This window comes from Myotis myotis, unplaced genomic scaffold, assembly GCF_014108235.1.
Source record: "Myotis myotis isolate mMyoMyo1 unplaced genomic scaffold, mMyoMyo1.p scaffold_m19_p_7, whole genome shotgun sequence".
In the NCBI taxonomy this organism is placed as follows: Eukaryota; Metazoa; Chordata; class Mammalia; order Chiroptera; family Vespertilionidae; genus Myotis; species Myotis myotis.
In genome coordinates this window covers 92912257-92940178 of record NW_023416379.1, presented here as the reverse complement: position 1 = coordinate 92940178, position 27922 = coordinate 92912257, and the positions used below count along the sequence as shown (strand labels likewise).

Sequence of the window (27922 nt, the reverse complement as noted above, 5' to 3'; positions counted from 1 at the left end):
CACCCCCCAGTCCTGTCAGATGGCACTAAAGGAATGCTTTGTCCAGCGCCTACTCTGCTTACAGCTGCTCTCAGGCCTTCTTACAACTCGGGGGCTGGGTGTTTCCCCTGCTTTACCAATGGGGAAGCTGCTCGAGGAGGTTAAGCAGTTTATGTCGGATCTGGTAAGTGTGGAATGAGACAGGACTCCCCTCACCCCCATGTGACTCCAAAGCTAGGCTGGGCCTGCGTCTGCCCACAGCAGGCTGTCTCTGGCAGCCCAGGGGCCAGCGGAACAGACCTGGGGCCCCAGCTCTGGGGCTTGGGCGTCGCTGCCTTGGCGAGTGGAGCCACGGAGCCCTGCAGGAGCGACAGGCTGGCCCCGCCAGTCAGCACAGGCAGCCGGGCGAGCAGGCAGGTGGAGCTCTCGCCCTGCGCCAGCCCCTCTGTGGTCTCGGCAACCGTTTGCATTTCCTGAAACCGGATCTCGGTGTCAGAGCCACCGTGGGCGGGCGCCTCAGCCATGGCCCTGCGAAAGGAGCTGCTGAAGTCCATCTGGTACGCTTTCACCGCGCTGGACGTGGAGAAGAGCGGCAAGGTCTCCAAGTCCCAGCTCAAGGTGAGGGCACGCGGGGCCCAGGGAGGCTGGCAGACACCCACGGGCCCCACCGCCCAGCCCGGCGTGAACACTGAACTCTCGGGCACCCAGCCATCGAGAGGCCCGGGCATGGAGGGGGCCAGTACTGGGTGGCTGCTGCCCACTGTCCGGGGAGCAGGGGCGGTGCAGGGCCATCGCCCAGAGCCTGCCCCTCCGATGTCGGGATGTTGAGGCGGCATCATGGTTTCTGAGGGCCACGGGCCAGGTGACGTCCGAGACTCCGTGCGATGAGTACACATCGCCCCGGAGTCAAGCTTGGGCACGTACCCTGCTCCTCCCTGCTGCTTCCTCCTGCCTTTGAAGAGAGACAGTTAGCTAATGCTTGTCAGTCACTTCTGCGGCCGAGAGGTTTACAGAGCCTTTCCCAGTCCAAACTGGCCGCTGGGTCTCTTCTGGCAGAACAGCTCCTCGGAAGCCTGCCTCCCAGCGGGACTGAGCTGGGAAGGGCATTATGCTGATACCTACCTCCCCCTCCCCCTCCCCCCACTTCGGGTTAGAGAACTGTTGCCTTAAGCTTTGAGACCTCAGGTAGGAAGGGGGTGGAATCTGAGCCCAGGGAGAGCCATCGGTGATTGCCCTACGGTTCGCTGGCCCTAGACAGTGCCTGGTAGGCCCAAGGCTTTCTCTCCTTCCTTCATCCAGGCCTGTGGGGATGCCGTCTTCTCCACCCTGGTGAGTGGGCAAGAAGCAAGACCCTAGGCCTGTGACTTTTCAACCCATGTGCTGCAAGAACTGTTGAAACATGTAATGCCTATTTAGTCAGGGGCACTGACCTCTTTGCCCTTAGATTTCCAAATAAAAAAATAACAACAGCCAACACCACAATAGCCGTCCGGTGTGAATGAATCAAAATTATACCTGCCCTGGCCAGTTTGCTCAATGATGAGAGTGTTGGCCCACAGACCCATGAGTCTTGGGTTCGATTCTCAGTCAAAGGCATGTACCTTGGTTGCAGGTTCAATCCCAGTTGGGGCGCAAGAAGGAGGCTACCTTCCTTTCACACTCTCAATGGAAAAAATATCCCTCACTCCTTGAGTGAGGAATTTTTTTTTAATTTAAACTTTTTTGTGTGTGTCAGATTGGCAGAAAATATATTTTGGTGTGCCACAGAATTTTAGTAATCACGTGTGCCGTGAGATGAAAAGGGTTGAAAATTGCTGCCCTAAACTATTAGAACCAGGGAACAGTGGGAGACGGGAGCAGGGTAGGCCGCAGCTCTCTGGACCTGGTGTCTCCTCTGGGCACTCCCAAATAGGGGTGTAGCCTCAAGGAAATCTCCATTCTTAATGACCAAGGTAGGAGGTGCCTAGAAACCAGAGATGAATGGAACTGGGTAGGTGTTATCCCCATCCTCATTCCAACCGCCTACACTGCTGATCTTGGAGGCAATGTCACTGGCTGTCCCAAACTGGTCCTGTCCCGTAACCTAACCCTTAGCCAGCCTGTGAGCAGCCAATGAATGATTCCACTATGCCTTTGATCGCCTGGGAGAACAGCGCTACTGGCAGGCTCTTCTCTATAGTCTACTTCAATTCGTTTATTGCCACTCATGTCATCTAGCGGGGTCTTCAGTTTAGACAGAAGAAATGCAGGTCATCCAAAATCCATCTCTTCTTGAGCCTCTGTCTTGGCCTCTAAGCAGGCCAGTGGCTGCTCCCCACCCCACAGGTTGAATATTTGCAGGGACGATTCCATGGGAAGCTTGCCTACTTGAACTGTTTGCTGTCTGTACAACTCAAACTGAGCCCACAGCAGCCTCTTTGGTCACACGAGGTCAATGGTGGATTTCTCCCTCCACACGACAGAAAACTGGCTCACTCAGGGAACCTGAGCTGGCTGTGAGAGTCTCCCGCAGGTGGTGGATGGGGCATAAATATGGAGCCCGTGCCATCTGAGGTGAACCCTGGAATGGGAGGAAGTAGTGATAGTGTTGGGGGTGGGGATGCCGGAAAGGCAAGAGAGCAATAGAGAAGTGGTCAGAAGGCGGAGGAAGAAGCAGATGAGAGAGATATCCAACCTCTCCCCCTTTTTTTTTCTTTTTAAAATTAAATCTTTATTATTGAGATTATTACAGTTGTTCCTCTTTTTTCCCCCATAGCTTCCCTCCACCCGGTTCCCACCCCACCCTCTGCCCTTACCCTCCCCAACCCACTGTCCTCATCCATAGGTGTACGATTTTTGTCCGGTCTCTTCCCGCACCGCCCACACCCCTTTTCCCCACCAAGAATAGTCAGTTCACTCCCTTTCTATGCCCCTGATTCTATTATATTCACCAGTTCATTCTGTTCATCAGATTATTTATTCACTTGATTTTTAGATTCACTTGTTGATAGATGTGTATTTGTTGTTCATAATTTGTATCTTTACCTTTTTCTTCTTCTTCCTCTTCTTAAAGATACCTTTCAGCATTTCATATAATACTGGTTTGGTGGTGATGAACTCCTTTAGCTTTTCCTTATCTGTGAAGCTCTTTATCTGACCTTCAATTCTGAATGATAGCTTTGCTGGGTAAAGTAATCTTGGTTGTAGGTTCTTGCTATTCATCACTTTGAATATTTCTTGCCACTCCCTTCTGGCCTGCATAGTTTCTGTTGAGAAATCAGCTGACAGTCGTATGGGTATTCCCTTGTAGGTAACTGAGTTTCTTTCTCTTGCTGCTTTTAAGATTCTCTCTTTGTCTTTTACTCTTCGCATTTTAATTATGATATGTCTTGGTTGGTCCTCTTTGGATTCCTTTTGTTTGGGGTTCTCTGTGCTTCCTGGACTTGTAAGTCTAGTTCTTTCACCAGGTAGGGGAAGTTTTCTGTCATTATTTCTTCAAATAGGTTTTCAATGTCTTGCTCTCTCTCTTCTTCTGGCACCCCCAAAATTCGGATGTTGGTACACTTGAAGTTGTCCCAGAGGCTCCTTACACTATCTTCATATTTTTGGATTCTTTTTTCTTTTTGTTTTTCCGGTCAGGTGTTTTTTGCTTCTTCGTATTTCAAATCTTTGACTTGATTTTGCGATCCTCTAGTCTGCTGTTGGAACTCTGTATAATATTCTTTATTTCAGTCAGTGTATGCTTAATTTCTAGTTGGTCCTTTTTCATAACCTCGAGGGTCTCACTAGATTTCTTAAGGGTCTCACTAAATTTATCAGCGGTTTCTAGAAAATTCTTGAAAAACCTTATAACCGTGGTTTTGAACTTTATATCCAGTAGTTTGCTTTCCTCTATTTCTATCATTTGTGACCTGTTTCTTTGTCTCTGCATTTTTTTATGCTTCCCTGTGTTGATAGAGTGGCTTTCTGTGCTAGGTGTCCTATAGGGCCCAGTGACTCAGCCTCCCCAGTTACCTGAGGTGGACACTCTTGGTGCACCCCTTTGTGGGCTTTGTGCACAGTCTTGTTGTACTTAAGCCTTGATTGTTGTAGGTATCACTGGGAGGAATTGACCTCCAGGCCAATTGGCTGTGAGAATCAGCTGTGTCTGCAGTGGGAGAACTTCTGTGCTGGAGAAACCCTTCTGGGACAAACTTGCTTCAGTGGGGCTTTAGTACTCACTGAGTCTGCCCCCTGAGTGTGTCCCTTATGGATCTGAGGAGTTGTAATCTGGATGGTCCCACTCTGACCACTGGGTACACTGGCTCTTGGGTCTAAGGAGGTGCTAATTTAGCCTCGGCCTAAGGCTACCCAGAAGGAGCTATGGAGAGATCTGCAGATTCCTCTTCTTTGTTTGGGGTTTGGAGGTGCCCAGATGAGGCCCAGCTGTGAAGCAATGCAAGCTGCTATGGGGCCTTGGGCCTTCTTTTGGAAGTTCTGGGTCTCTCTGACCCAGCTGCAGTTTGTTAGGTAATTTTCAGATTGCAAAGGGCATATGCAAAAGCCTCTGCTTGCAGCTTGGGTGGGGCGGGGTCTCAGGGCATCAACAGGGCAGAGCAAACAGCTATGGCTGATCCTCAGTCCTACCCTAAGAGGCCCTGCGTTTCAGTGTCCCGGTAATCGCTGCAAGCACCTCTGGGAGAAACCCGCCCTTGAGTTCCGACCAATGCCAGACAGTCCCGTTTCTCCCTGTATGAGTCTGGGTCCCCAGAGACTCGCCCGGAACTGGAGTTCAGAGCAATCGGGAGCTTGAGACTCCCTCCTGATTGAAAAAGACAACCATGTCCTCAGTTGCCAGCCCTTTCCACGTGCGCCTCCGTACCTGTGCACTTTACTTCTGCACCTCCTGAGTCTCAGTGTGCTTTTCTCTTTCCTTCTAGTTGTAGAATTTCCACTCAGCCAGCCTTCCTATGGTTCTGGATGATGTCCGTTTTGTCTTTTAGTTGTATTTTTGAAGTGGTTGTTTGAGGCAGCAATTTCCGGTGTTTACCTATGCCGCCATCTTGGTTTCACCACCAACCCTCTCCCCTTTAAAAAACTTGGGGAGAAGGGATAAGTTGGGGGTAGCATCTCCTCACTAAAACTGCCCCTGGGCTGGGAGTCCTTGGTTGGAACCAAGCAGGAAAACTGCACCAGCCAGAGCAAGCTACATGTGTCTGTGAAGTTGCCACTTCTGCTCTGATGTGTTGGTAGAAGGGCTGCCACTGACTGTCCTGGGCAAAGCCATGATGAGGCCAGAGGGAAGAGGAAGAACAGCAGGTCCTCTGAACAGCCCAAGGGGTCAGGAGTGTTTTCTCTGGAGAAGAGAAGGCTGGGGGCGAGATCAGATGAGTTTTCCTCTCTTTGAATTCTTTTAGAAAGTACAGTGCTCTTTGTCCAGTTGGGTTGAGAACACTGAAAATAGAGCAATAGGGCCCGGCCGGCGTGGCTCAGTGGTTGAGTGTCGACCTATGAACCAGGAGGTCATGGTTCGATTCCCGGTCAGGCCACACACCCTGGTTGCGGGCTCGATCCCCAGTGTGGGCTGTGCAGGAGGCAACTGATCAGTGATTTTCTGTCATCATTGATGTTTCTATCTCTCTCCCCCTCTTCCTTCCTCTCTGAAGTCAATTTTTTAAAAACTAGAGCAATAGGAATGACATTTCTGGATTGGGGTTGAGCTTAGAATTTCTCAGGGGTTGAGGACTGAGTTTTTGGATGGTCCTCAGAACCTCCTTCCCTAAAGAACTTTAGGAGCAAGTAGCCCTGACAGGGCTGCAGGGAGGGTCCCTTGGGGAGGCTGGGCTTCCTAGTGGCCACACCCTCTTCCCTAGGGAGCAGCTTTGGTTTTAGGCCTAATGGGGGACCCATTGAGAATTTGACCCCGACTGCCAGGGCCACAGTGAGGGGCCTAGGACTGGGGGTGTGGGTGGAACATCATGTCTCTGGCTGATGAGGATCTTAGGAGGGAGCCAGCCTACCACGTCCCCTTAGCTGACAGGAGCCAGGGAAGGCAGGGAGGGCGAACTGGGGCTTCCCTACTTGGCTTGGGGAGGCTCTTGAGCCTCCAGTTGGCACTCAGGGTAGTCCTAGAGCTCTGTAGGGTTGCTTGCCTCCTCTGGAGAAAGACAACACCTTCTTGGTGGAGGGGAAGTTAAGAACAACTCCAGGAATCTGCTGGCTTGAGGTCATCAGCTTTGCCTTGACCTCTACCAGCTGCTGGTCTCCTCAGGCTGGAATTCGGAGGAGGGGGAGGATGGCTTAATGGTAAACCACTCGATGCAAAGTCACGTAGTTGTATACCTGTATCACTCCCCAGCTGGGTAACCTGGAAAATCACCACTATCTCTGGACCTCCAGTTTCTCATCTGCAAAGTCCTAGGGTTGAACTGGGGATCACTAAGCTATCCAGCTAGCAACCTACAAAACTTAATGTGAACAAAATGCATCAAATAGGTGAAACTGAGCCTTGAGGCCAGCTCTCCTTCCCTCTTCGGAGGGAGCCTCTCTTCCCTTTGATGCCCACACCCAGCCCTTCCAGCCCCTTCTTGCTTAGCAGGCACACAGCTCTGGCCTTTTAAAATTCCCAGTGCTCCTCCCTCATGGTAGCAGCTGAACTTTAGTACACGCTGGTTGAGAAAAATACATTCAGTAACTCTTAAAAAGATCTGCATGTTTTTAAAAAATCACTTAGCACCTAGATACGTGTAAAGACTGTAGGCCACGGAGGAGGGAGGAGGGGAGAGTGACTGTTCAGTCTTTCTGCAGTCATTGCTTGGTGCTTTTACGGGTCCTCAAAGCCCCTGTATCTGCATCTACTCCTGAAGGCTGGAAACTACAGAACCGTGGGCACAGCAGCAGCCCCGATCCCTGCACTTGAGCTCTGAGGGCACTCCAGAACCACATGCCTCCAGAGGAAACAGTGAATAAAAGAAGCCTGTCCAAGGTCAATGGCTGCCAACCCAGAGGTCAGGGCTACCTGGGTGGGTGGGGGAGCCTGTGGGAGTTCTCTCTGAGGGAGGCCACACGGCAGCCTGTGGACTGCAGACACCTGGACCCCACCCCAGGAAACTCTGAGTCAGTAGGTCTGGGCAGGCCCAGCATATTTCAGTTTCACCAGCTCCCCAGACGATTCTGATGCTCAGTCAGAGCCAGCATAGCCTAGAGATCGAGAGCAGGCCTTGACGTGCTCTTCTGCAAAATGAGCGCAGCCAGCGTTCCTGCCTCGGGGCTGAGGACTGAGGCTCCTGCGGGCCCCATCCCGGCCATTTCCTTTCCAGCACGACCCTCTGGCCACACCTGCTCCCCGCCCAGCCCCCACCGCACCAGGCACCGGAAGCCTGGCAGTCTGAGGTCTGCTGAGCTCTCTGGGGAGAGGCCCTGAGCCCTGAGTGTCTGGAGCCTTTAATTCCTCCTTGTCCTGACTCCTGACAGCTCATGGGGATCAGGTCCTCTGCCCTGGGCCCCTCAGATTCCACTGGCGAAAGGTACGGGTGAGAAAGGTAGGTCTTAGAGGAGGACAGTGTGGGCCAATAGACCAAGGACAAAAGTGGCTTAGGTAACGCCTGTGCTGCTGTGTGGCAGGCTCTGTCCTGGGGTGGGCGGGGTTTGTGCGTTATTTCCTTGAGCGCCCTTTTTAGAGATGAAAGTAGGCCCAGTGAGGTTAACTTGCTCAGAGAGATTCAGTTCATTCTGTCCGGCTTTTGTATTTTTTCCTCTTCTCCCCATGAAGCATTTAGGTTCATTCAACAGATTTATTGCATGCACCGTGTGCCAGCCCAGTGATGCGGCCGTAAGACAAACAGAGCTAACCCCAGCCCTTGTGCTACCACTGCAGGCAGAGAACATGATACACGAGAAAAGTAAAAAGGCACCATCTGATGGAAGCTGATACATGACTTGGAGGAAATTAAAGTAGAAATGGGGATAGGAGTGTGGGGGTTTCCACTGATTTTTTTTTTTTTAGAGAGAGTGGAAGGGAAGGAGAGGGAGAGAGAAACACTGATGTGGGAGAGGCATATCGATTGGTTGCCTCACGCATACACCCCGGCTGGAGCAGGGATGGAACCTGCAACAAAGGCACTCACCCTTAACTGGGGATCGAACCCGCGACCCCTTGATTGGGCTAACGTTCTAACCACTGAGAAACACCACCAGGGCTAGATTTCTTTTTCTATGTACAAATCTATAATAATAAAAGTGTAATATGCAAATCAACCAAACGGCTGAACAGCAGAACGACCGACTGGTCGACCATGCTATGACACGCACTGGCGCCAGGCCAGCCAAGGCGGGTGCAATGAGATTGGTCAGGGGGCCCTGCCATCACCTCATGCTCACCCTGCAGAGGGAGGCCCAGGCCACCCTCTGCAGGGCGATCGATCGGGGAGTGGGGGGGGGGGGGGGGACTCTGTGGAACCGGGGAACCGGGGGTCTATGGCGGCAGATGTGGGTAGTGCCAGGCCAAGGTGGGTGCGGGTGGGGGCCAGGGCTGCGAAGTCAGCAGCCAGGGGAAGGAAGGCCTACCCTTGCACGAATTTCGTGCATCGGGCCTCTAGTAAATATATAAGGTTGAACATATGAAATTGCTGACCTCTGATGTTTTGACAGAGGCTGGAGGATCTTAGGAGGGAGCCGGCCTACCACGTCCCCTTAGCTGACAGGAGCCGGGGAAGGCAGGGAGGGCGAACTGGGGCTTCCCTACTTGGCTTGGGGAGGCTCTTGAGCCTCCAGTCGGCACTCAGGGTAGTCCTAGAGCTCTGTAGGGTTGCTTGCCTCCTCTGGAGAGAGACAACACCTTCTTGGTGGAGGGGAAGTTAAGAACAACTCCAGGAATCTGCTGGCTTGAGGCCATTAGCTTTGCCTTGACCTCTACCAGCTGCTGGTCTCCTCAGGCTGGAATTCGGAGGAGGGGGAGCCGCTCCGAAAAAAAAAATCAGTGGAAACCCCCACACTCCTATCCCCATTTCTACTTTAATTTCCTCCAAGTCATGTATCAGCTTCCATCAGATGGTGCCTTTTTACTTTTCTCGTGTATCATAGCCCCTTGGTAAGGCTCAACCTCATCTTTGCACACGTTTGTTTTACAAACATTTTATCCCACAGCTTACTTTTTCACCTGCCCATATATTGCGCTTAGCTTTCTATGTCTGTTTATACAAATATACTAATAAAAAATGGCTCATAGCCGTTGTTAAACAATGCACTATGCACCTTCCTTCGGGGGTTTGGGATTAAGAGCGACTCCAGTCCAGGAATAGGCACCAGGCACTGTGCCAACAAGCTCTTCCTTAGAAAAACCCTTGTGGAGCAGGCCCCCTTATGGCCCTCCCAGAGAGGACGAAGGCCTTGGAGAAGTTAAATTGCTTGCCCAGGAGCACACACAGGCCTGCAACACCAGTGCCCTCCCCTCCTGAGGAAGCCTCAGGCTGTCGCCACCTCTTCACATTATAAACAGCGGCCTCAGGCCTCAGTGAGCCATCTGTGGGTTGGATGAGTAGAAATGCTGGGCTCACGCTCTTTAAGTCTGAGAGATCCTTGCCCCCAGGAAGACTACCAATTCACACCTCCCAAGTAGGGCATTCAAGTCTCCTTTTCTCCACTGCCTCCTCAGGACTTCATCTGACTAGTCTTTGTGTCTATGTCAATTTGTTCGTAAAAAAGCTCACTTTGGCTCTGGCTGGTATTGCTAAATGGCTAGAATGTCAGCCCATGCAGTTTCAATCATTCGTGGTGCCTGTGGGAGGCAACCAATCGATGTCTCACATCAATGTTTCTCTCTCTCTCTCTCTCTCTCTCTCTCTCTCTCTCTCTCTCTCTCTCTCTCTCCCTCCCTCCCTCCCTCCCTCCTCTTCCCCCTTCCACTCTCTAAAAATCATGGACACAGACAATACAGTGGTGGGGCGGTGCATGGTAGAGGGGCCAATGGGAAAAACAAACAAATAAAGGGGCCCTGACTGGTTTGGCTCAGTGGATAGAGCGTTGGCCTGGGGACTGAGGGGTCCCAGGTTCGATTCTGGTCAAGGGCATGTGCCTTGGTTGCAGACATGACCCCAGTGGGGGGTGTGCAGGAGACAGCTGATGGATGTTTCTCATCGATGTTTCTGACTCTCTGTCTCTCTCACTTCCTCTCTGTAAGAAATCAATAAAATATATTTTTAAAAAACAAACAAACAAAGGGGACATCTGTAATACTTTCAACAATAAAGATAAATTTAAATAAATAAATAAATAAATAAATAAATAACAAAAATCCACGGAAAACATGTCCTCTGGTGAGGATGAACAACAATACAAACTGCACTTTCGATACAGGAAGGGAACTGCCATTTGCTCCGTGCAGACCTAAGCCTGGCACTCCAGCCTCACAGCCATGGCAGGCGTTATCCCGTGTTACTGACACCAAAGCTTAGGCTCAGAGTGTGAAGGCGTTTACCCAAGGCCCCACCCCCACCCCATGCCCGCCACTGGAGTGTAGCGCTTTGGCTGGGCTATGCAGGGAGCTTCTTAAAGCCGTGCTTTAAGAGACTTGAAGGAAGGTAAGGAGGCAACAGGTGGAAATATATAAAACTCTTAGAGTAACGTGTGTCTCTCCAGAAGTGGATATTTCTCTCTTGTTAGTCACCCTGGGGTGTAAAGGGCATTGAGCCAGTGGCACCTCCTGGACTGGGGATTGGTGTTCTGTGATCACACATGTATTAGTCATGTTTTCTCTGGGTATAAGTGATAGAAACCCAACTCAAGGTAACTAAAGGAAGATGTTTTTTACTGGGCTCACCTAACCAGAGCTCTAAGCATAGCACTGATGTCAGGCATGGCTGGATCACGTTCTGAAATGATGACTCTCTTTATCTCTTGATTCTGCTTTTTTCACTGATGGGTTTATTTGTAAGCAGGCACTTCCCACAGTGGGACAAAGATGTCAGCTGCACCCAACTTAACAATTCCACGGAAAGGGTATACCTGTTTTTCACCAGAGGAAGCAAAAATCCTAGGGCTGATTCTCATTGGCCCAGTTTGGTCATGTGCCCTTCCTTGAAGCAATCATTGTGACCTTGATATGCCCACCCTTGCAGACAGGTGGGGTAGGGGTGCAAATGGTCAATAGCACAGATACTGGGAATGGGGGAGAGGTACTTCTCAAGGGAAATAAAGTCTCTATTATCAAAATAGGGAGGGGGCAGAGTTCATGAGGAAGAAACTTCTGCTGTCCTCTAGAACAAGATAAGGCGAAACCAAAGATGGCACGTGAGATCATTCGAAGAGTGTGGGAAAGAGGGTTGGGGTGGGGATCAGGGATGGCTGCCCAGAGGGAAGTTAGGGGAAAGAAAACACGCTCTGCTGAGCCCCCCAACATCCCACTTTGCCAAGTTGAACCTGAGGCCCAAGAACATTGGGGAGAAGTCTCAGTCCTTTCTCCCCGTCCTGTCACAGGAGAGAATAGAGAAACGAAGACTGGGCACGCATGCCCTCTGTAGATGTTGCCAGCTCTGCCTCAGAGGAGCCGATTCCCAGGTTAACTGATGGTGGAGTCGGCCATGAGAGAAGCACTTACCGGCTACCTGTGGCGTGCAGGGGAAAGCACCTCATGCCGTTGCTGGCACGTAGTAGGTGTGCACAGTGACTGGTCATTTATGCTGCGTGATAAGCACTATAGCAGAATTACCTCAAGGCACCCCCCACACACACCCCGATTTCCTTGTTCAAACTTCATCCTCTTGTGTCTAATATTATGGGTTTGTTAACCAACCCCTGCTTCCCCTCCATACCGTTATGGCCTCCACCCCTCCTAGGCCTTGTCCTTTACATCTGTCCCCCACAGACCATTTTCAGGACGCTCCTCTGAGCCCTCTGCAGCTCCCTTCCATCTCTACCAGGCCGGGGCCTGGAATCACACACCGCCTGTGCCGACGGCAGCGGGCACACCTGGGTGCCAGGCAGGCTGCAGCCCGAACACAGAGTCTCTGGTGGGAACCGACCAGGTTGGGGCTTCTGCCCTGGGTGACAGGCCGTCTCCCTGCCGACAGCCCGACATCGCAGGAAGTGCTTGGGCTTTGGGGCCTGCAGAGCTGTGTTTGAATGGCAGGCTCTTGTGCGGTGGTGCCTCGAGCCTCCGTGTCTTTGCCTGAAAGAGGACAGACCCCCTCCCTACGCAGTGGCTCAGAGCGTGGCTGCCTGGGTTGATCCCAGCTCTGCCAGCTCTCTGACCTTGGGTGGGTTACTTAATGTCTCAGGGCCTGGGGTTATTGTTTGTAATCCCTAAAATGGGGATAGTGACAGTTATTACGGGGGTTAAGTGAAGTATATGTAAAGCGCTTAGCTCAGGTTTTGGGGTGAGTATTTGTTTTCGGTTTCTTGTGCCTGCTTTTGAGGTATGACTGGCGTTTCACATTAGTTTCAGGTGTGCACTGTGATGATCCACTATGGGTACATACAGGAGACCCTTGAGCACGGGTTCGAACTGCGGGCCGCTTATAGGGGGTAGTTTTCAATAGACCACATTCAGCTCCCCGTCCGCCGGTTTACATCTGCACATTCACCAACTGTGGGTCCGTCTCTTCAGTCCGCGGATGGGGTTCCAACCGCCAGGGCCGGCCGGATGCTTTGTGCTACGCCATGTGACAGAAGGCACTTTAGCATCTGCGGAACTGGGTGTCCACGGGGTCCTGGAAAAATCCCCCGCAGATACCGAGGGACAACTGTAGTTACGCTTTTAAAAAAGCTTTTTAATGTTTCTTTTTAATTGATTTTAGAGTGTCCACCAGTTTAGTTCTCTGCCCCCACTGCCACCCCCCTGTTCTGATCACCTCCGCCCTCAACAGATCTGTTGCCTCCCATAGGTACCCCAACTGGGGCTCAAACCCACAACCTGGGTACGTGCTGAGAATCGAACCCGCAACCCTTCAGTGTACAGGACGGCACTACAACCCCTGGGCCAGGGCTGTAGTTAAGTTTTCGAGGAATCAAAAGTTATACTTGGATTTTCGACTTTGTGGGGGTGGAGGTGGGGGTATTGCTGTTCCTAACCCCACGTGGTTCAGGGGTCAACTGTACTGGGAAATGCCCACCACAATAAGTCTAGTTAAAATGCGTCACCACGTGTAGGTACCAAAAAAGGTTTTTTCTTGTGATGAAAACTTTTAATATTTACTCTCTTAGCAACTTCCTTATTTATTATTTATTTTTATTTTTTTTCTGTTGTTAAATATATGTTTATTGATTCCGGAGAGGAAATGAGAAGGGGAGAGAGACAGAAACATCAATGATGAGAGAATCATTGATCGGCTGCTTCCTGCACACCCCACACCAGGATCGAGCTCGCAACCCAGTCATGTGCCCTGACTGGGAATCGAACCGTGACCTCCTGCTTCATAGGTCAATGCTCAACCACTGAGCCACGCCCGCCGGGCTCTTTTTTATTTCTTAATCATTTATTTATCAAATCGTTCCTTTATCAAGAGAACTATTCCTTAGCTCAGTGATGGCGAACCTATGACACACGTGTCAGAGGTGACACGCGAACTCATTTTTTTGGTTGATATTTCTTTGTTAAATGGCATTTAAATATATAAAATAAATATCAAAAATATAAATGTTTGCTTTACTATGGTTGCAAATATCAAAAAATTTCTATATGTGACACGGCACCAGAGTTAAGTTAGGGTTTTTCAAAATGCTGACACGCCGAGCTCAAAAGGTTCGCCATCACTGCCTTAGCTCATATATCCCTGTTTCATATTCAGGAGCATAGCTCAGTGACAAACTTTTATGGAATTCAACCCAAAGAAATTCCTTACATTCCAAGGTCACGTTGCACTCTGAGAGATGCCAGCCTTCTTCATCTCCTCAGACTCTTCCCTGGAATTACAGTTTCTGTGGGAATCTGCAAATGCCTTCTTTCTTGGTTCCCCCACAGCAAACGCACAGAAAGCTGCAACCCCAGGGACACAATGATCGCTCCAACAATGTGCAATCGCAGACGCCTGGCCAGAAGGCCACGCATCTGGTCTCCTCAAAGCCCTGGAAGACATGGTAGCTCTTTTCTTTCTTTCTTTTTTTTTTTAAATATATTTTATTGATTTTTTACAGAGAGGAAGGGAGAGAGATAGAGAGTTAGAAACATCGATGGGAGAGAAACATCGATCAGCCGCCTCCTGCACACTCCTACTGGGGATGTGCCCGCAACCCAGGTACATGCCCTTGACCGGAATCGAACCTGGGACCCCTCAGTCCGCAGGCCGACGCTCCATCCACTGAGCCAAACCGGTTTCGGTGACATGGTAGCTCTTTTCCTCAGCTCCAACCTCCTTCCTGCTGGAGAAATGGACTCTTAGCAGCTTGTAAATATGCAATACGGTGCTATTAACTGCCGTTATCACCCTGGACATTGCACCCCGTGACTGGTTTTATAGCTGGAAGTTTGTAACTTTGACCCCTTCACCCATTTTCCCCACCCGCTCCCCCTACCGCTGGCAACCACCAATCTGTTCTCTGAATCTATGAGGGTTTTTTGTGGTTGTTTGTTTGTTTTAGATTCCACATATAATTGAGATTATACATGTTTGTTTTTCTCTGATTTACTTCACTTAGCATCCATGTTGTGGCAAATGGTAAAGATCATTCTTTTTTATGGCTGAATAATATTCCATTATATATGGGTGTGTTTCCGTTATGATTGAATTGCATGACAAGGGCAGAGGACCTCCCCAGGATGGGGAAGGGGACAGAGGTGGGGCTGTCTGTGGGCCCGGTCTGGGTGGGGGCGCAGGGAGGCTAACTGGCCCTCTGTCTCAGGTGCTGTCCCACAACCTGTACACGGTCCTGCACATCCCCCACGACCCCGTGGCTCTGGAGGAGCACTTCCGAGACGACGACGATGGCCCCGTGTCCAGCCAGGGATACATGCCCTACCTCAACAAGTACATCCTGGACAAGGTGGGGCCCAGCGGGGGGGCACCTCTACCTCTCCCCACTTCCCAGCCAGCACCCCAACACATGTCCTCCCCTACAAACTCCCACTTCTGTCCCCTCTGTACCTCTCCCATGTCCATCCTTCACTTCCCAGCCACTCACCCCTCCTAGCCCACCCCTCCTAGCTCACCTTGGGTCTCCCTCAGCTCTCTCCTAGCCTCCGCCCTTCCCATAGCTTCCCGCCCCATCCCTGCCGAGGCCCACCTCCAGCTTCAGGCTGTAACCTGTACAAAGAGCTCTCCAGCTCCCCCTCTGCGGTCCCCCCTGCTCCTCCTGTCACTGTCTTCTCAGGTTCTTCTTGACTGTCCACCCCCCCCAGGGCCTTCCTTCTTTCTCCTCTGGGCTAAGGGAACTGGGTGGGTGTGGATGTGTGTGTGTGTGGGGGGGGGGAGGGCGGGGCGGTCAGGGTGGTTGGAACCAGCTGGTCACCTGGTAATCAGCTCAGGGATACCTCAGTTAGAGGGGGACTTGGCTGGGTGGGGAGCAGGAGAGTAGATGACCCGAGAAACCAGCTGGAGCCTGGTGGGGGGTAGAGCCAGGCCGGGGGCCTCCTTAACTGACCTCAGGCCTGGGGGCAGGTGGAGGAGGGGGCTTTTGTTAAGGAGCACTTTGATGAGCTGTGCTGGACCCTGACGGCCAAGAAGAACTACCGGGCGGGTAGCAACGGGAACAGCATGCTCTCCAATCAGGATGCCTTCCGCCTCTGGTGCCTCTTCAACTTCCTGTCTGAGGACAAGTACCCTCTGATCATGGTTCCCGATGAGGTGAGGGTGATGGCAGCCCCAGGGACTGCACCAGTTGAGGACAGGCCTCAGCCACGCCATGAAGGAAGCCCAGGGGCCTTTGTACTTTCCCACATCCCCTTTCTTCTCTGTGTTCCCATGCTGATACCTGCTCCACCCCGCTACCTGTGGGCACCCCCAACCGCCCCTATCAGAACACCTGTGCCTTCTCCCAGGAGAAGCAAAACCACACTTCCTCAGGCCCTGCCGGCCTCACAGCCGGAAAATGACCTGTAATTCTATTTACACAGAGGTGTGAATGCCGATACATTACTGGGCATTTAAAACAAAAACATTTAAGATCAGATGCAGGATTTGAGGACCGTGGCCCTGGGAGAAGGTGTGCTATGAGGGGGAGGGAGACCCTTCTAGGACCTCTCTCATTACTCCTGGTGGACAACTGCATCTGACCTGGCTCCAGATTTCCCCTCCTGCTACAGTACAGGGAGCGCAGGGGCAGGCTCAGCGCAGGACCAGGGGGTCTCCTGGGAGTAGAGGCCAGGCATGCACCTTCCCTCCTCAACTCATCAGTGAGGTCAGGGCATGGCCCCCTTCTCCGTCAGCCTGCCGCCCTCTGCTCTCCGCCCTCTCCCATCTGCTCAGCCTTCTCCCGCCCTTTAAGCCCTCTTGGCTGTGAGGGTGTCAAGGCGAACTTAAGTCTTTGGATTAGAGCAAACGGGGAGGGTCCTCTGTGTTTACAGAAGTACTCACACATCTGACTGCTCTCAGATTTGTATCCTTGCTTCTGTTTGTGGGAACATTGAGGGGAGCCACCTGAGCCCTGAACTGACGCACCCCACCCCAGTCCCAGCTGAGACCCAGGGTTTTCCAAGAAGCTGCTGGGGCAGGAGAGGGACGTGTGTCCATCTACACACACCGAGATTGGCAGCCTTGCCAGGCCCTGCCAGTCAGGGCAGGCGGCCTCCCAGAAGGCTGCTTGCTGCTGTGATCAGCACTCAGTGTGAGCCAGCTGCAGCAGGATGTACCCCAACCACCACTTCCGGTTCCTCCCCAACAGGTTTCCTGTCCCTGCCCTGCTTACCCCAGCATCAGGCCCCTCGCCCTCCCATAAGGGAGGGCCCCCAGGGTTGGGGCTCAGAAGAGGGCTCACATGGGATTCAGGAGATCCGAGTCAAGTTCTGGCGGCCACTAACTTGCTGTGTGATTTAGAACAAGTCACTTCCCCCTTTGGGCCCAGTTTTGTCATCTGCTAAGTGAGGGTATTGGATGAGAGGGCTCCTGCACCCCCTCTGATATGTTCTGTGACCTGCTGCCTCTGCCTCGCCCCTACCTAGCCCCTACCTAGCCTATAGCGCCTACCTTCGCCTGCCCTTCATTTAAGGCAGGAAGGAATGGGACTGTAAGTTGGGGAAAGGGAGTGGATGCCTGACTTGGGTTTGGGACTCCAGGATCCCCTCCCAAATCTCTACCCTGGTTCACCAGTTTAGTTCTCTGCCCCCACTCCCACCCCCCTGTTCCTGGTCACCTCCGCCCAGGCTCTGGGAGCCAGGTGGGGAGCGCCCCCTAGTGTTGGTACCAGCAACACTGCCTGGGCAGTCACAGGCCTTCTCCCCCTGCAGGTGGAGTACCTGCTGAAGAAGGTGCTCAGCAGCATGAGCTTGGAGGTGAGCTTGGCAGAGCTGGAGGAGCTGCTGGCCCAGGAGGCCCAGGCAGCCCAGACCACCGGGGGGCTCAGCGTCTGGCAGTTCCTGGAGCTCTTCAACTCGGGCCGCTGTCTTCGCGGTGTGGGGCGGGACACCCTCAGCATGGCCATCCACGAGGTCTACCAGGAGCTCATCCAAGATGTCCTGAAGCAGGTCAGGCCACGCTGGCAACAGGGGAGGACGCCAAGGAGGAGTGAAGGGGGGCAGTGAAGCCTCTGACTTTGCCCTGTCTGGCAGGGCTACCTGTGGAAGCGAGGGCACCTGAGGAGGAACTGGGCGGAACGCTGGTTCCAGCTGCAGCCCAGCTGCCTCTGCTATTTTGGGAGTGAAGAGTGCAAGGAGAAAAGGGGCACCATCCCACTGGACGGGCAGTGCTGCGTGGAGGTAAGGGGCCAGGGGGAGGGCGGGCGCGCACCTCGGGGCCCAGAAGGCCTTCCATGGGGTGTGAGGGCAAGAGGCTCAGGAGGGCGAGTGGAGAAAAGCCAGTGACTATTTTTGCTTAGATGTGTGTCACCCAAATATACCTGGGTGTCTCAAGGCCATTCTCATCCATGTCAAGGTGTGTTGCTGTTTTTTTTTATTTAAAAAACAAAAACAAAAAAAACCCCTGCAACACGACGGGTGTGCCTTAGTGGATGGAGCATGCCCCATGGGCCAAAAGGTCCCAGATTCTATTCCTGATCAGGGCACATGCCTGCGTTATGGGCTGGGCTCAATACCCAGTAGCAGGTGTGCAGGAGGCAGCCCATGGAAGTGTCTCTCTCATCCATATTTCTATCTTTCTCTCCCTCTCCCGTCCTCTCTGAAATCAATAAAAAAATTTTTTTTTTAGCCTTAGCTGGTTTGGCACAGTGGATAAAGCTTTGGCCTTCAGACTGAAGGGTCCCGGGTTTGACTCCCGTCAGGGCACATTTCCGGGCTGCGGGCTCCATCCTTAGTGGGGAGCGTGCAGGAGGCAGCCGATCAATGATTCTCTCTCATCATTGATGTTTTTCTCTCTCTCTCTGCCTTCCCCTTCCTCTCTGAGATCTCTCCCTCTCTCTCTCTTAAACCTGCAGTCATTGGTGAATAATGTGGATTTTGCTAAAGATTTCAGAGGAGACGGCTTATGTCTCACACTACCCAGCAAAACCTCAAAATCCCCTTTAAAGGTCTTTCTCCTTCACCCAAAGTCCATTCCCTTTGGCAACTCTTCGCCTCCTTGTTCTTTCTCCACACCCCCTCCTTTCCCCCTTCCCCTCCCTCCCCTCCCTTGGCTGTGTCCATTATTATTTTAGAGCAAGCATGTCAAACTCAAAGCCTAACACTGGCCACATAAGCAATTTAAGTTTATGTGGGCCGCAAAAAAACAAAAGCTTCAATTTTCATAGAAACGTAGTTTTATTTCGATAGAGACATGCTGAATACAAAGGGCTGAAATAAGTGAGTCATCATTAACATAAAATAATAGAACTTTTTAATCAAAATTAATTTTTTTTCTTGAACACTAACTTACCAGACACTGAATAACTGCACAAATTAATAAGTGAAACGCAAATAAACCTATTTTTCTTGTGTTCCAAAAACGAAATATTTCCTGTTGTGCACACCAAACTAGTCAGTCCAAGACTAGTGACGTGGCAATCGGCTGCTAAAATATTCGCTGCTAGTGTTAGTGGAAATGGTACGTCTGTGTGTGAGGCGCATAAGGGAAAATGAATGCAACATGAAAATAGTAAGCAGTCATTAGCAAACATTGTAGTTAGTTATTAATAACTAGAGGCCTGGTGCACAAATTTGTGCATGGGTGGGGTTTCTCGGCCTGGCCAGGGATGGGGGCTGATAAGGGCTATCGTGCCCAGTCCCAATCGGGGCCAATTGGTGCCGGCCAGCCAGGGAGGGGGACCACAGGAGGTTGGGCCGGCCACGGGAGGTTGGTTGTGGGAAGACACAGACCACCAGGGGGCAGCTCCTGTGTTGAGCATCTGCCACCTGGTGGTCAGTGTGCATCATAGTGACACAGTTGTAACGGTCACTTAAGAATTTATTTAGTTATTTATTTAATTTAATATGTATTTTTATTGAATTCAGAGAGGAAGGGAGAGGGAGAGAGAGAGAGAAACATCAGTGATGAGAGAGAATCATTGATTGGCTGCCTTCTGCTTGCCCCCTACTGGGGATTGAGCCCACAACCTGGGGCATGTGCCCTTTACTAGAATCGAACCTGAGACCCTTCAGTCCACAGGCTGATGCTCTATCCACTGAGCCAAACCATCCAGGGCTAGGCTTTTTATATATATAGACTAGAGGCCTGGTGCACAAAAATTTGTGCACTGGGGGGGAGGGGGATCCCTCAGCCCGGCCTGTGCCCTCTTGCAGTCTGGGACCCCTCGGGACATAACAACCTGCTGGCTTAGACCTGCTCCCGGGTGGCAGAGGGCAGGCCCAATGCCTAGGTGCAGCACCTGGTTGGGCTCAGAGCAGGGCCGATTGGGGAGTTGGGGCGCCGCCTCCTGTCATGCACAGAGCTGCAGGGCGATCAGGGGTTTGGTCGCTGCCCCCTGTCACGTTGATCCCGGTGCTGGGAGGTCTCCTTGCTCCGCTGATCCCAGGACCAGGACCCCTCTCGCTCCGCTGATCCCGGGCCGGGAGGCCTCTCAGCTCCGCTGATAACCTGGACAGGGAGGCCTCTCGGCTCCGCTAATCCCAGGGGCCGGGAGGCCTCTCAGCTCCGCTGATAACTTGGACAGGGAGGCCTCTCGGCTCCGCTGATCCAGGGGTGCTGAGGCCTCTCAGCTCCGCTGATAACCAGGGCGGGAGGCCTCTCAGCTCCACTGATAACCTGGACAGGGAGGCCTCTCGGCTCCGCTGATCCAGGGGCCAGGAGGCCTCTCGGCTCCGCTGATCCTGGGGTGCTGAGGCCTCTCAGCTCCGCTGATAACCAGGGTGGGAGGCCTCTCGGCTCCGCTGATCCCCGGGCCCTGAGGCCTCTCTGCCCTGCCGCTTCAGGGCTGTTTGGCTTCGCTCCGCTTGGAGCCTGAGTATGCAAATTAACCGCCATCTTTTAGCTTCTATAATTGAAACATTGTATCTTTTGGAGTTGTTGCTTCAGGAGCTCAGAGCCCCCCAGCTGCCCACGGGGAACCTTGGCTTCCTCATGCTGGGGCAAGCAAGCCTCCCTGTTCACATCAGCTGCCTGGCTGCCAGCTGCCATCTTGGCTGCCAGTTAATTTGCATATCTCGCTGATTAGCCAATGGGAAGGGTAGCGGTCGTACGCCAATTACCATGTTTCTCTTTTATTAGTGTAGATTATGTATAACAGGATATTGTAAAAATTAAGTTACAAAATTTTTATTAAAATGTTTCTTACATACTGTTATATTGGCTGGGCCACAAAAATATTCGTTGTGGGCCACATGCAGCCCATGGGCCATGGGTTTGACATGCTTGTTTTAGAGGTTTAAAATAAAAAGGTTTTTTTGGTTTGGTTTGGTTTTTAAATTAAAATTTTTTAAATTAATTTCAGAGAGGAAGGGAGAGGGAGATAGATAAAAACATCAATGATGCCCTAACCGGTTTGGCTCTGTGGATAGAGCATCAGCCTGTGGACTCTAAGTTCCCAGGTTCGATTCCGGTCAAGGGCATGTACCTTGGTTGTGGGCACATCCCCAATAGGGGGCGTGCAGGAGGCAACTGATTGATGCTTCTCCCTCATTGATGTTTCTAACTCTCTATCCCTCTCCCTTCCTCTCTGTAAAAAATCAATAAAATATATTTTTTTAAAAATTAATTAATTAAAAAAAATAAAAACATCAATGATGAGAGAGAATCATTGATTGGCTGCCTCCTGCAGGCTCCACACTGGTAACTGAGCCCACATCCCAGGCATGTTGCCTGACTAGGAATTGAACCGTGACCTCCTGGTTCATAGGTCAATCCTCAACCACTGAGTCATGCCAGCCAGGCACAAAAAGTTTTTTAATAGTAGGAAAAATATATGTATAACATGAAATTTGCCATTTTAACCATTTTAAGTGTACAATTCAGTAACATTAAATAGAGTCACAGTGTTGTGTAGCCATCACCATCATCTGTTTCCAAAACTTTTTCATCATCCCAAATAGAAATTCTGTACCCATTAAGCAATAACTCATCCTCATCCTCACCCACCCCTCCTTTGTCTCCATGAATAAGTATTCTAGGCACTTCATATAAGTGGAATAGTACAATATTTGGGTTTTTTTGTGTCTGGCTTATTTCTCTTAGCATGTTTCCAAGGTTCATCATGTTGTGGCATGGATCAGGAATTCATTCCTTTCATGGCTGAATAATATTCCATTATAGATATATGACATTTTGCTTCTCAATTTATTTGTTGACTAGAGGCCCGGTGCATGAATTTGTGCACGGGTGGGGTTTGACCAGCCCGACCCCAATGGGGGCGCATCAGGGGTGGGGCTAGCTGGGGGGAGGGACCACAGGTGATTGGCTGGCCGGCCCTGCCCCTGATTGGGGTGTTGGGAGGCCGATCGTGGGGGGGGACGGCGGGGGGGAGGGGCCACGGGAGGGCTCCAGGGCGTGTCCAGCCCATCTTGCTCAGTCCCGATCGGCCAGACCCCAGCAGCAAGCTAACCTACTAGTTGGAGCGTCTGACCCTGGTGGTCAGTGCACGTCATAGCTACCAGTTGAGCAGCCTTAGCATATCATTAGCATATTATGCTTTGATTGGTTGAATGGATGAACGAATGACCAGACACTTAGCATATTAGGCTTTTATTATATAGGCTAGGCATTGGGTTGTTGCCATCTATTTGCTATCCTATATAATAAAAGGGTAATATGCAAATTGACCCTAATGGGGGAACGACTGGTCACTATTACGTGCACTGACCACCAGACACTCAACGCAGGAGCTGCCTCCTGGTGGTCAATTCACTTCCACAGGGGAGCACTGCTCAGCCACAAGCCGGGCTAACAGCTGCGAGAGCAGCGGCAGTGGTGGGAGCCTCTCCCGCCTCCTCAGCAGCGCTAGGGGTATCTGACTGAAGCTTAGGCCCACTTCCCATGGGGAGCAGGCCTAAGCCATCAGTCAGACATCCCCCAAGGGCTCCCAGGCTGCCAGAGGGATATCTGACTGCCAGCTTGGGCCCAATCCCCTGGGAGCGGGCCTAAGCTGGCAGGTGGACATCCCCTGAGGGGTCCTGGATTGCGAGAGGGCACAGGCCAGGCTGAGGGACTACCCCCTACCCTCCCCTGAGTGCACAAATTTTCATACACTAGGCCTCTAGTTGTGAATAATGCTGTTATTAACATCCATCTACAAATTTCTGGGGGGAGATGTGTTTTCATTTCTCTGAGTACATACCTAGGAGTAGAATTGCTGGATCATAGGGTTATTCTATTTAACTTTTAGAGGAACAAACTGTTTCCCATAATGGCTGCGCCTGCTTACATTCTTACCAGCAGTGGATGAGGGTTCTAATTTCTCCACATCCTCACCAACACTTGTTATTTTACATTTTAAAAAGTTATTATAGCCACCCTAGGCCAGGGGTCCTCAAACTATGGCCCGCGGGCCACATGCAAATACAAATATTGTATTTGTTCCCATTTTGGTTTTTTACTTCAAAATAAGATATGTGCAGTGTGCATAGGAATTTGTTCATAGTTTTTTTTTAAACTATAGTCCGGCCCTCCAACGATCTGAGGGACAGTGAACTGGCCCCCTATTTAAAAAGTTTGAGGACCCCTTCCCTAGGCTCTGTCCATTTTTGTCAAATGAGGAAACAGGTGTCACTGTGGAAAGGACACAGATCTAGGCAGAAATCCCAACTCCACCACTAACAGGCAGTGTGAACTGGGCAAGCTCTGGGCCTCTTAGAGCCTTGGTTTCCTTCTCTGTAAAGTGGAGATAATGATGCCTGGCTGACAAGGTTGTCTGGGAGGAGTGAATAAAATGATGCATATAAAACACCAGTACAGACCCTACAACATAAGAAGCGCAAAATGTAGTAACTATTATTTTCCACTAGAGTGTAGCTTAGCAGGGCGGGATTTGGTCTGTGAGGCCCACATCAGTATCCCAAATGCCTGAACAATGAGTGGCACTCAGTAGACACTCCAAAGTATCCGTGAAATAGAGGAATGGAAAAGATTCTGGATAGTGAGGACCCGGTCACTGGAGGTGTTCAAGCATGGCCCTGCGGGGAGATACCAAGGAAACAGCCCACTCCGCTGCAAAGAGCAAAGTCTACAAGAGCTGAGGACACACGTAGCCCCAGAAGTAACTCCAAGCTGGCACACAGGCTCCGGCAAACAGGGTGGGAGGGTGGCCAGGGAAGACGGTCAGCCAGGAGGGGTAGGGGCTGGAGCTGGAGCTGACCCTGACCTCAGTGAGGCCAGCCTGCCTGGACACCTGCCCTCTCCCAGGTGCTGCCTGACCGCGAGGGAAAGCGCTGCATGTTCTGCGTGAAGACGGCCTCCCGCACGTACGAGATGAGCGCCTCGGACACGCGCCAGCGCCAGGAGTGGACCGCTGGTGAGCTGCTCACGGGGTGGCCTGGGTCTGGCTGGGCCTCGGTCGCCTCATCTGTGTAAAGCGGGTGATGACACTTTGCCCAGCGGGAGGCTGGAGGCGACTCCAGCGACTCCTAAGGTCCCTTTCCAGCAGCGGGCCACCTCGAGCCGCCCCGCCTCGGGCTCGCCGCCTGCTGACTCCCTCCCGCTCCCTTCGCAGCCATTCAGATGGCCATCCGGCTGCAGGCCGAGGGGAAGACATCGCTGCACAAGGACCTGAAGCAGAAGCGGCGCGAGCAGCGGGAGCAGCGGGAGCGGCGCCGGGCCGCCAAGGAGGAGGAGCTGCTGCGGTTGCAGCAGCTGCAGGAGGAGAAGGAGCGGAAGCTGCAGGAGCTGGAGCTGCTGCAGGAGGCGCAGCGGCAGGCGGAGCGCCTGCTGCAGGAGGAGGAGGCGCGGCGCCGCAGCCAGCACCAGGAGCTGCAGCAGGCGCTGGAGGGCCAGCTGCGCGAGGCCGAGCAGGTGAGGCCGCTGGGGGCGGGGCCGTGGGCGGGGCCCGGGGCGGGGCCTGTGAGGGATACGACTGGGTGGAGGGTGCGGGAAACTGGCAGCGGGGTGGCTGAGGGAAGAGAAGGTGTGAGGTGGGGCTTGAGCCAACGGATGGGTGGGGCCGGAGCCCCTAAAGACCATGTCATTAGGGATGAACTTGGATTCGGGTTGGAATCGATGACACTAGACTTGATCTGAGTTTACAATGAAGCCAATTTGGGGAATTCAGGATGGGTGGAAGGGGGGATGAAAGCGGGGCGTACTCAGCGTGTGGAGGCCATGAGGTTTAGGATTGAAGAGATCTAGAACTGGACTCAGACACGTGCATTCATTCCCAGCGCTGCCTCTTCGGAGCCCTGGCATCGCAGGCAAGGTACTCAGCCTCTCCGTCCCTCAGTGACTTACCAGTGGCTTGTTGACTGCAGAGGGCTGGTGAGGATCACATGAGAAGGAGCTGTCATAACAATTATTCTAACTATAGTCACTCCCTTCCCAGCACCAGCCTCCATTATAACACATGATGCTATCACATATAATAGTAATGATGAAGGCTGGTGCTAGGAGCTTCAGCTCGCTGATGGTTATCTGGCCTAGCCAGGCTCTCAGGAAGGGATCAGGTCAGGAGAGCTGACGTGCAGGAACTCCCCAGGCTCTCTCCTGGAGAGAACTAGTGGGGCCAGCCTAGCAGGACGCTGGGGAAAGGGCGCCCGCCCGCCGCCTCCCTGCCCTGGGCCCCCCTGAGCTGGCTCCGCCCCTGCAGGCCCGGGCATCCATGCAGGCTGAGATGGAGCTGAAGGAGGAGGAGGCTGCCCGGCAGCGGCAGCGCATCGAGGAGCTGGAGGACATGCAGCAGAAGCTGCAGGAGGCTCTGCAACTGGAGGTGAAAGCTCGGCGGGACGAGGAGGCCGTGCGCCTGGCCCAGACCAGGTAAGGCTGAGGGACCTCGGACTCCCCTCCCCGGCTTCCCGCCGCCCCGCTTGCTGAGCGCCTCCCGGTGCCTGGGCTCTGGAGACGACTCAGTGCGCCCGGCCGGCCGCAGGCTGCTGGAGGAGGAGGAGGAGAAGCTGAAGCGGCTGATGCGGATGAAGGAGGACCAGGAGCGCTACATCGAGCAGGCGCAGCAGGAGAAGCAGGAGCTGCAGCAGGAGATGGCGATGCAGAGCCGCTCCCTGCAGCTGGCCCAGCAGCAGCTGGAGGAGGTGCGGCAGAACCGGCAGAGGGCGGATGAGGACGTGGAGGTGAGGCCTGCGGGGACCGGCGGTGACTGGCAGAGCGAGAGCGGGAACCTCAGATCCCCACCCCCCACTCCCACCCCCGCCTTTTCTCAAACCCTGGTTTCGTCCCCCTCTGGCTGTGACCTTGGAGAATTGCCTGACCTCTCTGAGTTCAAGTCCCTCCTTGGGGAATGGGGACTGGAAATAGCATTGTTATGAGATTGAACGAGATAATAGGTGGTACAGTGGGGCCTTGACTTTCGAGTGTCCCGACTAACGAGTTCGTTGAGATACCAGCTGTCTCTCGGCAGATTTTTTGCATTGAGTTGACAGAGTAATTTGAGTTAACGAGCTCCTAAGGAGCTCGGTCTCGGAACGAATTAAACTCGTAAGTCAAGGCCCCACTGTATTTCATATGTAGTAAGGGATGAAGAAACGTTAGCTGCTATTTTTATCATTACTATTAATCTGGGCAAAATTTTTCCTCCTTCTCTTCCAAGATCCTATTTTGCTATCCCTGTATTTTGCATCCTCTCCTTGAAGCACAAATCTCTGTGGAAGAGAAGTTTTATATTTTGATGTTTTGTTCTTATTAATAGTGTTTATTTTATTTTCCTTTGTTGGCTTGCATGGTCATCATAAAAAAATTCACACACAAAAATATGTAACACGGAAAGGAAAAGTTCCTCTACGACCCCACCCCCTGCGGCTAAGGGCGGGTGAACATGGAGCAGAGGCTTGCACACTAGCTCCCGGGAGGCGGTGGGGCGGAGGTGTCAGGTCGGCGTGTGTCCCCGGCCAGTCACTTAACCTCTTCTGCACTTGTTTGTGGTTAACATCTGCTCTGGGGGTTGAATACGATAATAAATATACTTACCACATCTTGGCCGCTTAATAAACGGAAACTATAATTATGGCTATTTGCAACCCTGTGGGAGGGGTCTTATGAGTCCCCTGAAATTGGACACCAACTCTGTATATGTACCTCACTCTGTGAATACGCATGAGTTCTCTGAGGAGCCGGTCAGCAGCCTTGGTCACATCCTAAGGGGCCTGTGCTCCTGTAACGGTCAAGACACGCTGTCTTGGATAGTGGCTCTGACCCCTCCCCACTGGCTGTGTCGTGTCCGCAGGCCGCCAAGCGGAAGTTGCGCCAGGCCAGCACCAACGTGAGACACTGGAATGTCCAGATGAACAGGCTCATGCATCCAATTGAACCTGGAGGTGAGAGTGGGCTAGACGTCGGCGCTCTCCCCAGAGTGAGGAGGGCGAAGGGAGGGCGAGGGGCGCCTCCAGACCTACAGAGCCTGCAGGGCTGGAGGCCAGAAGGTCCTCCTCCCCAGGGCTGAGGCCAGGCCTGTCAACCTCTCCCTTTCGCAGTACCTTTCTCCTGACTCACGCCTGCCTTTTCTCTGCCAGACAAGCGTCCCACCACCAGCAGCTCCTTCACGGGCTTCCAGCCCCCTCTCCTTGCCCGCCGCGACTCCTCCCTGAAGCGCCTGACCCGCTGGGGATCCCAGGGCAGCAGGACCGCCTCACCCAGCACCAGTGAGCAGCAGAAGTCCCTCAACGGTGGGGATGAGGCTCCCATCTCGGCTTCCAGCCCTCAGGAAGATAAACTGGACCCAGAACCAGAAAACTAGCCTTTGCTAGCCTCTTTCCCCCCAACCTCATGCCCACCAGGACCTGCCACAGCTGGCCTGTGGGTGACACTGGCCCCTGCAAAGAGGGAGCTGAGGACCTGGTGTCAGGGGCCGAGGCCCTCCAACCACGAAACAATCCGGAATGGAACCTAGTTTATTTTTGCCATCAGCCCCAGGCCCCAGGCCCCAGGCCACTAAGGCTGCCTGGGATGTTGATCCTTGAGAACTTGATCCTGTGCCTTAACCCCAAGGATCCTAGGCCCTGGGCTGGAAAAGAGTAAACAAACAAGCCAGGGTCCATGAGCCCCAGACTGCCACCAAGTTGTGGAGGCTCATTTCCAAATAAAAACTTCTCGGAGTGAATTACTGGTCAGGTCTGCTGTCCATTCTTCCTGCCGTTTCCTCTCTTCCTCCCTCAAGCCGAGTGATAGGCCCAAGCAAGAATAAGGCATAGAGTACAGGGGCTAGGGAAGTACACTCTGCCACTCACTAACTGGGTGACTTTGGCCACGTTTCCGTACCTCTCTGTGCTTCAGTTCCCAGGTTAGTAAGATAGGGATAATAATAGTACCTACCTTATCGGGGTGTTGTGAGGATTAAGTGCTTGGCACATAAGCAAGAACTGTTATTA

At 52.5% G+C, this 27922-nt stretch overlaps 1 protein-coding gene across 2 annotated transcripts; it reads left to right on the top strand.

Moving 5' to 3' along the window:
• Positions 1–27660, top strand: DEF6 (DEF6 guanine nucleotide exchange factor). 2 transcript variants are annotated; one of them, XM_036317569.1, is made up of 12 exons: positions 1–597; positions 13892–14007; positions 14770–14910; positions 15525–15710; positions 17309–17545; positions 17630–17776; positions 23802–23910; positions 24109–24407; positions 25195–25361; positions 25474–25672; positions 26782–26872; positions 27068–27660. In XM_036317569.1, the coding sequence occupies exons 2-12, from the start codon at positions 14005–14007 to the stop codon at positions 27289–27291; spliced, it is 1803 nt and encodes a 600-aa protein (XP_036173462.1). In that variant the 5' UTR covers positions 1–597; positions 13892–14004; the 3' UTR covers positions 27292–27660. The 2 variants fall into 2 exon arrangements, with proteins under 2 accessions (XP_036173462.1, XP_036173461.1); XM_036317568.1 differs by lacking the exon at positions 13892–14007 and having other exon boundaries at positions 6–163; positions 476–597.
• Positions 27661–27922: the final 262 nt, after the last annotated feature.

What these genes read in the sequence shown, in the direction of transcription:
- DEF6 (XM_036317568.1), top strand. Translation starts at nt 502, where the DNA reads ATGGCCCTGCGAAAGGAGCTGCTGAAGTCCATCTGGTACGCTTTCACC. An exon ending in ACGGGCAGTGCTGCGTGGAG is followed by an intron (nt 17,777 to 23,801) that starts GTAAGGGGCCAG and finishes GCCCTCTCCCAG; the next exon opens with GTGCTGCCTGACCGCGAGGG. An exon ending in GGGCGGATGAGGACGTGGAG is followed by an intron (nt 25,673 to 26,781) that starts GTGAGGCCTGCG and finishes TCGTGTCCGCAG; the next exon opens with GCCGCCAAGCGGAAGTTGCG.